Source organism: Camelus bactrianus, chromosome 12 (assembly GCF_048773025.1).
Source record: "Camelus bactrianus isolate YW-2024 breed Bactrian camel chromosome 12, ASM4877302v1, whole genome shotgun sequence".
Taxonomy (NCBI): Eukaryota; Metazoa; Chordata; class Mammalia; order Artiodactyla; family Camelidae; genus Camelus; species Camelus bactrianus.
Window position 1 is genome coordinate 18,012,738 of NC_133550.1, and position 12,328 is coordinate 18,025,065.

The window sequence follows — 12,328 nt, forward strand, 5'->3', positions numbered from 1 at the left end:
ATTTCATTTCTCTTTTTTCCACCAAATCTACCGGATGTTTGGTCGCTGGATGACACAGACTCTGCAGCAACATCACGATGACTGGGGGTTGCAACATCTCAGATGACCTGGGGTTAAGCCACAAGCATCCTAGACAGTTTCTCCTCTTGCCTCACAATTGTACTGGGCCTCCGGGATCCCAGCCCATTTCTTGGATGTGTGTGACTCTCCGGAAGTCAGTCTGGACTTGATATGGGCTACAGGGACAATGTTGACAAAAACCACAGGCATTCTTTGATTTTTAATTGTTTTACAGTTATGCAATGTTTTATATATACAGATAAGCATATAAAACATAAAACAGTGTTTTAATAATAATAAAAAGAATAAGATACTATATAACTACCACTCAAAGAAATAGAATATGCCTGCTACATAAAGCCTCTGCATGCCCTCCTCAGTCTCACTCCCTCAAAGGTTTCTGTTCATCGTTTCTTTGTCCTTTTTTTGTTAAGTGTTTCTCTCTCTCTCTCTGCATGTGTATAAATATTATAGTTTAACAAGTATCAACCTAGCTGTGATCAGTGTGGACAACAGGGTCATTACTATTACTTTAAAAGTCCCCAGAAAAGGAAAAACTGACAGAGAAAGTTAGGGGACCTACTACTACATCTCTCTGTGATCAGGGGTCCCTCTACCCCTCCGGGCCTGACAAATATCAGTCCTTATCTGCCCCAATTCCTTTGTTTGGCTTGAGGCTTTTGATGAGATTTTTTTTTTAATTAAGCATTTGTTTTGTGCATTTTGTAATCATAGTTGCTAGAGATAACCGCAGTGTCTGGGCTTCTCTGGACCTTGTTTGTAAAGAGAGTGACAACCACGGCTCTTGCCTCACTGGGGTGATGTGAAGATGGAATGAAATAAGACCCTCCTGGGCTTTGATATGCCAAACCTCGGCTCAGATCCAGGGCCTAGTCATTGGAAAGGAGCCCGACACCCACCTTGGGCCCTCAGAAGCTGCTTCTCCCTTAGTGGGAGGCCACGGCACCCTGGGGTGGGATGGGGGTAGGGTGTTGTCCCCTTACCGCTGGCTTTCTCTCTTGTTTCTCTTCTGACCTGAGGGATCCTCCTGCCCTGGGGCCGAGGGGCCACTTAAATACCTGTACTGACCCTTGTGAGGACTCAGATAAAACTGGGAGGCAGCAGAGTCTGAAGCCATTTCAGGGAAGCCTGAGGGATCCCAGAGGCAGCTTGGAGCTGACAGCGGGGTTGGGATCAGAGGCAGCAGGTGAAGCCGAGGTCCTGATTTGCCTAAGGAAGACTTTTCAGCTGCTTCCCAAGAAGGATTTCTCAAAGCAATTGTGTTCCCTCCGTCTCTTGCCCCTCTTTCTTCAAGTATGAAATCCATCTCTAGATGATAATGCCTATTTATAAAAGCCATCTCTGGAGACAAAATTAGTTCATTGTGTATGACTCACATTACTCAGCAGGACGTTCAGAACAATGTGTTGAATTTACATGGAAAAAAAAGAGAAAGAGAAAGAGAAAGACTTTCATGACCTTGGTACCAGGACAGCAGGTGCACAGGCTTGTCCGTCCTAAGCCGTAGGGCTGCAAGAAGGTGGCCCGGCCTGACAAGGTCTGATTTGAGCCTGCAGTCTCTTCTCTTCCCCTCGCCTTCAAGAGAAGAGGAGCTGAGGGTTTCCCTCTGCCAGCGAGCCTGTCGGAGGGCCCCCTTCTCTCTAGGAGGGCACTGGGCAAGAGGGGCCTCTGACCTGCGCAGGTCCGCTGCTGAGGTGGAGCAGAGGCCAGTGGGGGGTGCATGTTCATTCCAATAAACCACCTGGTGAAGTCAAATGCATTCTTCAGAGGAGGACAGTGGGGTGCAGAGGCTATTAGCCCGGCAGGTAGGCAGCGGTGAATACAGGCCCTGCCCTCGGGCACTTTGACTCCAGGCCCTGCTGTGAGCGGTTTCACCGCAACGCCTCGCGACCTCAGGGTTGCTCTGACTTGGGTTGGGGATCCTGGCTTCTGCTGGTGGCCAACAGTGTCAGCAGAGTGACCAGGGGTACGGAGGGCACCAAGGAAATCATGCTCGGGCCTGGGCCCTGGGGAGCTGCCAGGCTTCACTGAGGCTCCTGGCAGGAGGGGGTGGGGGTGACAAGGATGCCAGGCCACCCTGGCACAGCCTCCATCACTGCCTGATGGCCTTGCAGGGATGGAGGCGATGGCAGCCAGCACTTCCTTACCTGACCCCGGCGACTTTGACCGGAACGTGCCCCGCATCTGCGGGGTGTGCGGAGACCGAGCCACCGGCTTCCATTTCAACGCTATGACCTGCGAAGGCTGCAAAGGCTTCTTCAGGTGAGTCCTCCCCAAGGGCAAGGGGAAGGAGAGGAACCAGATTTGCCAGGAAGAGACCCTGTGTTTTCCGTGCCTCCTTCCTTACCAGGTCCAGGAACGTGCTAGCTCTCACAGTTCCTGGGGGCAGCAGGGTCTCAGGGAGCCTGTCTTCTTCCTCCCCTCCCCTCAGCTCCATCTTGTCCTCTGACCCACTCAGAAATTGCTTTCCTGAGGTGGCATATAGATCCCCATCTTCCCATTACCCTTTGACCTGCTGCCTCCTGCACTGACCCAGGTGTTGATCCTTCTGGAGCAAACCTGCCCGTCAATGATCACAGCTCCTAATTCAAGAGACAGGCATGACCTGTCTAAGGGGGGAGAGGCCTAAGAACTTGGCCTCAGAGTTTGCCCCTCCTTCCCCACCCCATCCAAATCAAACCGTTCCTTGCAGCAAGGGAAACTGCATCCCTGATTAGACCTCCACACTCCATCTGGGCCCAGATCTGCCCCCACGGCTTACCTGTCCCAGGTCGGAAAGTCAAGCCCAAAATACCCCAGAATGCCCAGGCATTCCTGTTTGGCCAGGGCCAATTTCTCTACAAGCAGCCTCTTCTCTTCTCATGTGAGTCCAGCATTACCGGTGCAAACAGTGTGGGGAAAGTACTAGAAAGACAAGACAAAGGCTATTCCCACCCAGGGCCAGGGAGGGGGGATGGGGCAGTGATGAATTACAGGATGGGACTGGGAACCATGAAAAGTTAGCATTTGGCATATATTGGAGAGAGAGAGAGAGAAAGACAAAGAGAGAAAGAAAGGCAAAGAGAGAGAGAAAGGCAAAGAGAGTGAGCGAGCGAGTGAGCGAGCGCGAGCCTGGAAGAAGGCAGCCAAAACAGCTTACGTATAAATAGTCTTGACTGGAGGTGAGTAAAGTTAAGGGCAGGGCTTTAGCCTTCAAAAAGACGAAAGAGCGAATCAAGTTCAGAACAAGGACGTGGAGGTTGGCCTGGCTTCCTGAGCTGAAGGGCCCTTTGGCTCTGAGGGCAGAGTGAATCAGAGGCCTCGGGACCTGTGCGGTACCCCCTCCAGCTCAGGGCTCCTGGGCTCTATAAACACAGACTCCCGACTCACCTGCCCTCTGTCCCAGGAAGGACAGGCCTGGAGTTTCATTGCCTTGAGCAATCGCTGTGCCACAGGGTTTCTGTGGGTGCTAATTGCCTGTTTGGCTTGGCGGGAGTTGCCTGCTCCCCCTGCTTCCCGACAGGCTGCTCCCCAGCCAGGGGAACCAGACAGGCAGCATTGCTGGCTCCAGGTCCTGTTGCCACGTCTCTCATTCCCTTGGCCTGAAGCTGGCACTTTCTGTGGAGTGGGCCTTCCTGGGCCCTGGCCTTGTGTCCCAAGTGCCACCTGGACCCTTTGCTACAAGGGCCTGGGGATGTGGGAGCTGCCTTCAGAGTGAAAACGGAGAAGGAGTCTAGGTGCTCACATCAGGGCCTGCTTCCCTTCATAAGACCAAGCAGAAACATGTGCACTGTAGTGCTGGCCATGCCGTTAATTAATTGTATGTCTTTGTTCAAATCTCTTAACTTCTTTATGTTTCAGTTACCTTAAGTAACCACATAGCAGGAGGGTAATAGCTCAGTGGTAGAGTGCGTGCTCAACGTGCACAAGGTCCTGGGTTCAATTCCCAGTACCTCCACTAAAAAATAACAATAATTAAAAAATTAAACAAGCCACATTGGTGTATTAATACTTGACTCCTTTAGCATATAGAATTAATCTGAGAATTAATGAGATAACGTATTTAAAAGTGCTTTGCAAAACATAAAGCATAACAAAAATAAATATATATTTGAGCCTGATGGGTCAATACTGATGTCCTTAGTGGAACACTGCCCTAATAAAAAAAAAATCTCTCCAGCCATCCACCCTCCTTTTGTTTTTTCTTTCATGCACTCCCTCACCAGAGTTTAATGAGCATCTATGATTTGAGCACTGGGCTAGGAGCTGGCGACATGGAGATGCAAATAAAAGTTATATCTCATCAGTCTGCAACCCGAAAGTCTCTAACAGCTCTCAGGGTCGTTTGGTTAATTTGTGGACCCCACCCCCAAATCCTCTTACTTCCCAGACCACAACCTCTTGGGGTTCAGCTCTAGGAAATGGAACTCCTAGGTGGCTGCTTGTTGAATTTTGACATGTGAGAGGTCAGTTCCTCATTAGAGTGGCTTCAACCCCTGTGCTTCTGGGCTTGCTGCCCTCGGACACGCCACCAGGCTGTGACTCCTTGGGAAAGGCCCGGATTAGGCATCCAGGTGGAGGGAAGACAAGTTTCCTCTTGCCCAGGGCCGAGCATAGGAGATGGGAAAATGGACAGGGACGGCAGGTTTGTACATCCACGGACCCACAGTCTGGCTTGTTGTGTGTGGGCATGTTGTGCTGCTGTGACCCATCCTCAGCCCCTCTCTCCAAGACCCCTTAGAGTCCGCTGATGGCTGATGGCCACAACCCCTGCCTGCTAGGGCTAGCACTATGGGCAGCCCCTCTGGTTACCCAGTCCTCTAACTACCTTGTATCTTTACTGTCTCCATCTTGATGACTGAGCCATGCTGTAATTTCTGAAGAGCCACCATCTCTGTTGCTTGGCTTGAATTTTGTTTTATAAGCACACACACACACACACACACACACATACACACATATATACACAATTGATCCTCATTATTTGTACATTCTGTATCTGTAAATTTTTTTATTGAAGTATAGTTGTTTTAAGATGTTTTGTTAGTTTCTGGTGTACAGCAAAGTGATTCGATTATATACGCGTATATATTCTTTTTCAGATTCTTTTCCATTATAGATTATTATAAGATATTGAATATAGTTCCCTGTGCTATACAGTAGGTCCTTGTTGTTCATCTGTTTTTATAATAGTGTGTATGTGTTAATCCCAAACTCCTAATATAATCCTTCCCTCCTTCCCCTTTAGTAACTAAAAGTTTGTTTTCTATGCCTGTGAGTCTGTTTCTGGGTTTTGTAAATAAGTTCATTTGGATCATTTTTTTTTTTAGATTCCACGTGTAAGTGATGTTTGTCTTTCTCTGTCTGACATACTTCACTTAGTATGATACTCTCTAGGTCCATCCACGTATCTGCAAATTTGACCACCTGCTGAAATTTACTTGTAATCTCAAAATCAATGCCTGCAGTGCTTCTGTGGTCATTTGTGGACACGTGCAGAGTGGGGAAATGCTCAAGTCTCCCGATGCACACGCTCCCCGCTGGGGCTGAGCAAGATGTTCTGCTCCCTGTCTCAGCTTTCACACTATAAATGTATCCTTCTTGCAGTCTTTTTAGTGCCACCTTTTTTTGCACATTTGTACTTTTTGTTGGTGATTTCATTATTTAAAATGGCCCCCAAGCATGGTGCTGAAATGCTGTCAAGCGTTCCTAAGCCCAAGAAAGCTGCAATGTGCCTTACAGAGAAAAGACCTGTGTTGGACAAGCTTTGTTTAGACATGGGCTATAGTGCTACTGGCTGTGAGTTCAATCTTAATGAGTCAACAATATGTATTAAATGAGATGTCTTTATAAACAGAAAACACACATGAAACAAAGTTATGTACTGATGGATTGGTGAAAATGCTGCGACTGGAGGCTTGCAGGAACCCAGCCCATATTCCCTTAGGAGCAGTGTTTGGTATTCGCTGATTCAGTGTTCATGATGGCTTTATAGAACGCAATTACCGCAAATAACAGGAACAGACTGTCTACATGTAATTTCTCCTCTTCTTTTCCCCCCTCCCCCTCTGTCTCATTTGCTTCATCCAAATTCTTTTTGGTATTCTTCCACTTCAGTCTAGTTCAAATAGTTGTTTGAGAATTTCATTGTCACTTGTATCTGTGAAATCCTGATCCTGGGAAGGAAGGCCTCTGTCAGTGGAGGGTACTTCTCTGGGGTGGGCACCTTGTCCTCGGGGACACAAAGATAGGTGCACCCGAGTCCTTGCTCTAGGAGCTCACGCAATCCTGCAACAGCAGCTCCCAAGGAAAGAGCATCACTTCATTGGAGTCACTGGCTATTTTCTCAACCCTAGGGACCAGTATGACCATTTAGTGTTTGATTGACTCCAAAGATAGTCAAACTCAACTGCTCTAGAAGCTAGTTGTGGTCATCCCAGCAGGTCCAAGACTCATAGCCAAACTAAAGTGTGATTATGAGGGTTGGTCAGTTGTACTGATCTATGGTCAGGAATTAGAGACCTGCTGGCCAGTTCCTCCTGCAAGCTATTTCGTGCTGTTTCTGCTTCCTGCTTCTCTGGAATACACGGACAGCCTCAGAGAAAGATGACATTCTCGGTGTGAATAAAACGTGGACATGGGCAGGCTTCTGGATGGTTACATGTTTTGGCAATAATGTTAACAACCAGAGCATAAGCAAGAGCCATAGGAGGAAAATATGCATAGAGTATCTATGTTACTATATATATATATATATATATATATATATATATATAGTGTGTGTGTGTATATATATATAGTGTGTATGTGTATATATATATGTGTGTGTGTGTGCGTGTGTGTATAGTAATGATCTGTGGATGTGGATGAATCTCTGGTCATAGATGGCTTTGCCCAGGCTCTGATACAAAGGGAAATGTGTGAAGGACAGAGAAGAAAATCAGAGGGGCCCTTTTGATGAAGACAGTGAGGAGTATGGTGAAGTTCAATAGAGTATGGTCCTGGAAGGCAAGACTGAGAAAGAGATCACTCTTTGCCTCTGAATCTTGTTTCCTTCCTCCCTGTTGATCCTCCTTAATCAGGGCACCACGAGGCTGTGTGCAGCAAGCACCAAGCTAACAAAGACAGTGTGGAGAAATGCTTTCTGGTTTGCGAGCCCCGAGGTTCTCAGGGATCTTGTTAATTACAGGTCTTGCGGAGTGCAGGCTGGTGAGGATCCAGGAACATGAGGAATGTTTTCTGGCTTTCAGGAAGTTCACCCAAATGATATTTACAGGGGCTATGATGTGAAGGGTAGCAGAGAAGTGGGGCAGATGTCCAGTAACTCAAAGTGCTTAAAGGCAATAGAGTAAATAGAGAGGAGGGGAGGAGCAGGCACTCAGGGCATCCTGTGGGCACAAGTGAATGAGTCATCAAGAAGTCGGTGTTGCTGGAGAGGACTTTGTCCAGGTCAGCTTGGCAGCTGGCCTCCCTCCACAGCTGCTCAAGGACGTGAATGGAAGAGAGTGAGGGGGTCATCCACGGATTGGCCAAGTGTGATGTTCAGATGCTTGGGTAGAGGCCAGAATATTTGGAGAGCCACTGCCTCCTCTCCAAATATTGGCACTGGAGATGTCAAGAATACGGATACGGAGAAGATGGTGCATTTCTTTTTGGTCAGTGTTTTATTTCTTTAAGAACCCAGCACTCTCCTCAGGGCTCCCTGGCATGAATTCCCTCTCAGCACGCCCTGGGAACCCCACACTTCCAAAATGCCCAGCTCAGGTCCTGCCTCTAGCCCTGTGGCTTCTTTGTCCTACAGGAGTCCTTCAAGCTGCCCCTGCTTCATGCTCTTGGACTTGTGGGGACATACTTTTGACTGCTGCTCTGGCTTGGATTGAGATATGGTAGATTCACAATGAGGACCGTATTATGTAAGAAGACCAGAGGCTTTGGAATCAAACAGATCTTGATTCTAATCTCAGCTTTCACATTTTTTAGCTGTGTGACATAAAGCAAATTCTTTAACTTTCCATTGCCTTTTTGTACCACCTGTGAAACAGAGATAATACCTCTTCTGAAACATTGTTGGGAGCGTCAGGGAGAATATGTAAAGTCTGGCAAAGAAGGGTCTCAGTAAGAGGCTCTTATTGTCACTGTCCCTTTGTAGTGTCTTAGTTTCTGAGAACAGACAGTCCTTTTCTCTCCTCCATCATGGAACCTGGGTGTGTGTAACTATGATGTGTCAGCAAGAGGCTCTGATAAAAGGTCCCTGAACAGGGGTTAAATATCAGGTGTGAGAAAGGAAGGGCTGGTCCAGGGGCCCCAGAGAACTTCAGATCTATCAAGGGCTTTGCAGGACCTGGTTGGTGCTCAGAGAAATTGGACATTGGTCGCTGCAGCTCACACAAGGGTGGTGGATCTTCCATCAGGAGCAACAATGTATGAAGCAGCAATATGTTTCGAGCCTCTCTGTCTGCAGAGCCCTGCACCAGACACGCAGAGAGTAGGTGAAAGCTGTGGAGTCTGCTTCCAGGGCCTCGCATTCTCACTGGGATGGGTACACACCCTTTCTTCAGCCACCCTTCAGCACTCCCTCCCACCGCCTCTGCCTGCCAGTGTCTCTCCCTTCCCTTTATTTGTACTGGGTCCTGCTTCCTTTATTTAATCCTTATAACACCCCCTTCTATATTGTGGTTTCCATTTTATAGATGTGGAAACTGAGGTATGGGGGGATTAAGTAACTTGCCCAAGGTGGTGTATTAGAATTTAAACCCAAATAGATCAATCTAAGTCTTTTTTTCATTTAATTTTTTTTTTTAGTTATAGAGGGTGATGGATTTTGTTGTTGTTGTTGTTGTTGTTGTTGTTGTTGTTGTTGTTGTTTTGTCGGGTTAGTAATGTCCATGTATGGTTTAAAAAAAAAAAGATGTAGTTCAAAAGGGGATAAAAGTAAAAAGTAATTCTCCTTCTTAGGACCGAGTCTCAGGTCCCTAACTCCTCCCCAGAATCTGCTGTTACCAAATCGTTGTGTTCACTTCCAGGTTCTTTATAGAGAAGTGTGGATGTGTGCTTGTGTGTGTACGTGCTCAGCTGCACACACATGGGAGTCTAGTATTCACACCGCTCCACATCTCACTTTTTCCTGCCAAAGAACATTCCTTCAAGCCTATCCCCATTTCAGCATTCTTCCGCTGCCCCTTTCACAGTCACGCCATTTGTCTGGATGTCCTGTGACATTGTGAGCCAGTCCCCTATTGGCGGGCACCTAGCTTCTGTCCTCTGCTTCTCCACACAGTCCTATAGTAAACACCCTTGTGCATGTGTCTTTGGGCCCCTGGACTGGTCTACCGGCAGGATAAATTCCTGGAAATGCCTTTACTGTGATAAAGGCTCTGTGCATTTCGTATATTGATAGAGACAGGCAGACCTCCGTTTATTGTGCTTTGCTTTATTGCACTTTGCAGATATTGTGTTTTTTTACAAACGGAAGGTTGGTGGCAACCCTGCATTGTCAGGTGATAATTAGCGTTTTTTTAAGCAATAAAGTATTTTTAAATTAAGGTGCATACATTGTTTTTATAGATGTAATGCTATTGTATACTTAATAGATCACAATGTAGTATAAACATAATTTTTATATGCACTGGGAAACCCAAAAGCTGTGTGGCTCACATTATTGTGATACTGGCTTTATTGTGGTGGTCTGGACCCAGACTCACGATATCTCAACATATGCCTGTGTTTCCAAATTCTCCTCCAAACAAGAGGCCTATGCTCTTTACCAGTGTTAACACATTTTCCTTTAAAGGTGGATTTTTTTTAACCCACCTGCTGAGAACCCCTTGATGTCGCCACACACAAACGTGCCCTGTACGTCTCACTGTCAGACCACACAGGCCTTTCATATCAGGAGCCCTATCAGGCTCCTGTTTCCAGACCAGGCTCTGGGAACCCTGTGACCCTAGAGCTGCCGTGGAGACAGAGCCCGGAGCTAGTACTTGGCCTCAGGCTTGCGTTTTACAAGGTGTGTCTCTGCTGGCAGTGGTCACCTCCTGGAAAAAGACCCTCGTGTCCCAGGTCTGAGACCCTGGCCCCAGGCGCTTGGTGCTTTTGTGAACTGCTTGTCTCCCAAGCTTTGAGGAATTGGTCTCTGGCACAAGAACCGGTCAATGTCCTCTCTTACCCCTGGCTTTCTAGAAACTGCATCTATATTTAGCCCAGTTGCACCACCCCTACTCCCCCTTCCTGAGCTAGGGTATAATTGCCAACCATCCAGAAGATGACAGGGTCCAGGCTCAGAGTGCTGCTGAGGAAATGGGCTCCCATGGAAACCCAAGGCTCTTGTTTCTCAAAACCAAACCAGCTCACAGGCAATTAGCTTTGGGAGGAAGGCCAGGTGGGGCGTGCATCTTCAGGACAAAGCATGGAGCCAGGGGGCAGAAGCTAGATGACAGCCACATGTGGAAGCACGCTGAGAAGGCGGGAGAAGGGGGAAGGACTCGGAGCCCAGGGAAGCCGCCGCACTGAATTGGACTCACCTGGAGGGCCAGCTCCAGAATCCCTGCTCTGGGAAGGGCCTGGATGTGCCTGTGGGGGTGAGTGAGGGAGCTTCCCACCCCCGAACGGTGACCCCACAAGCCAGAATGTCATGACGCACTCCGTGATGTGCAGCCTCCGTCTCCCCAGCCACTGTTCCAGCCTGTTCTCTGATGCTCTGTGTAGAGGAGCCAGGGAAGAGCTGGTAACTGTATGTTTTAATAACAATCATCTTAGAGCTCCGTAAGTGTGCAGGCTGCTTTCTGCTTTGCTCAATGTGGAGACACACTACAAGGCTGGTGGGCTTCGGGACAAGGTGTGGCAAAGGATAAAAACCACAGGCTGCATTCTGACCCCAGGTCTGAGCTCTGCTGTCAGATCATGTGCCTGGCCTGTAGGATTTTTAATATTTTTAACTATTAAATATTTATTAAACATTAAATATTTTTAACATCTTTCTCCCTTCCTTCCTCCCTTTTTCTCTTCCTTCCTCCCTTCATTCCTCCTTTCCTTCCTTTCTTCCCTCCCTCTCTGTCTCTGACTCTTTCTCTCCCCCTCCCTCTTTCCCTCCCTCCTTCCTCCTGCTCCCCCTCCTCCTTTCTCTCTGTCTCTCCCTCCTTGTCCTCATCGTGGTCCTCTTCCTCCTCCTCTTTCTCTCTCAGTACTCTTGGGCTTCATACTACTAGTGTCAGGCTGAAAGCAAGAACTCTGGTCCCCGTCTTCCCCAGTATGTTCTTTCGCCCAGCTCTACATCCTTTGGACTCCCCCCCCCCCCGCCTCTGTAGAGCCCACTCCTGCTGTCCGGCCAGGTTGGGCTGATTGGCTATCTCCAACTCGCCCGTGTGTGGAAGCCAAGGATTTGGCTTCAGATTTACAACACGGGAAAGATCAGAGAAAGATGGTGAAGTTTCCAAATCTCTTTCCAAGCAAATTTGCAGTTGGGGGAGGTGCCTGGTGAGGGCCCAAGGCAGCCCCCATAGAGCCTGAGGAAGGAGAGGAGGGCCTCTGAAGGACGCTGGGGCCCCCTCCCTCCGGGGACCTCAGGAAGCTCTCAGCCCCCAGCACAGGGCTGGTGAAAGGCCTGGGCTCACGTGTCTGGAGGGCATGATGTATGATTTTCTTGTTGACTGTGGCCCTGGAGAATTAACAAGGAGACCTCTGAGCCAGACAAGGCAGTGGGTAGGAGGACGGAGCAGGCCCTCAGCTAAGCCCTCAGCAAAATTCTAGTTGTAAAAGGGGAAGAAAAAAAAAGGCAGTTAGTTTGCTCTAATTAGAAACTTGTGGTGCTTGAATAGGTTTAGAGAATTATGGGCATTCTGGGGCCTGTGCATTTGCGGTAACAGGTGGAGCCTCAAGCACCACCAGGTGAGAAAAAGAGACAGGAGTAAAGGGGGAGCCCGCCCCATGCCCTGGCACACACAGACGTGCCCTGCGGTGATGACAGTATCTCATTTCAGGGCAACCAAGGTGCTTCCATATCCTGTTTCTCTGGGAAGCTGCGGTAAATGTGTTGAGCCCCGAGGAGAAAGGCTTCTCGTTTCCATAGGTGTGCAGTCTCTCCCTGGGGAGTCACTGCAGGGGCTGCACCGGGGGCTAAACCACCTTCATATCCAGCACTCCTCCACCTCCCCGCAGAGCCCAGCCTGCTGGTGGCCCCATCGGGTAATGAGGGTTGTGACGGGAGGGTGCCGGCGGCCAAGGTCCAAAACCAACAGCAGCTACTTCCCAAAGGTGTCCTTTGCCTTGAGCT

The 12,328-nt window shown here is 48.5% G+C and overlaps 1 protein-coding gene across 1 annotated transcript in view; it reads left to right on the forward strand.

The window, feature by feature from the left end:
* VDR (vitamin D receptor) overlaps window positions 1-12,328 on the forward strand; it is a 54,902-nt gene that overhangs the window by 20,410 nt on the left and 22,164 nt on the right. Inside the window, exon 3 of the mRNA XM_074374970.1 lies at window positions 2,196-2,343. Within this exon, the coding sequence (XP_074231071.1) occupies window positions 2,198-2,343 (146 nt within the window). The 5' untranslated portion in view covers window positions 2,196-2,197. The remainder of the gene's footprint in view (window positions 1-2,195; window positions 2,344-12,328) is intronic.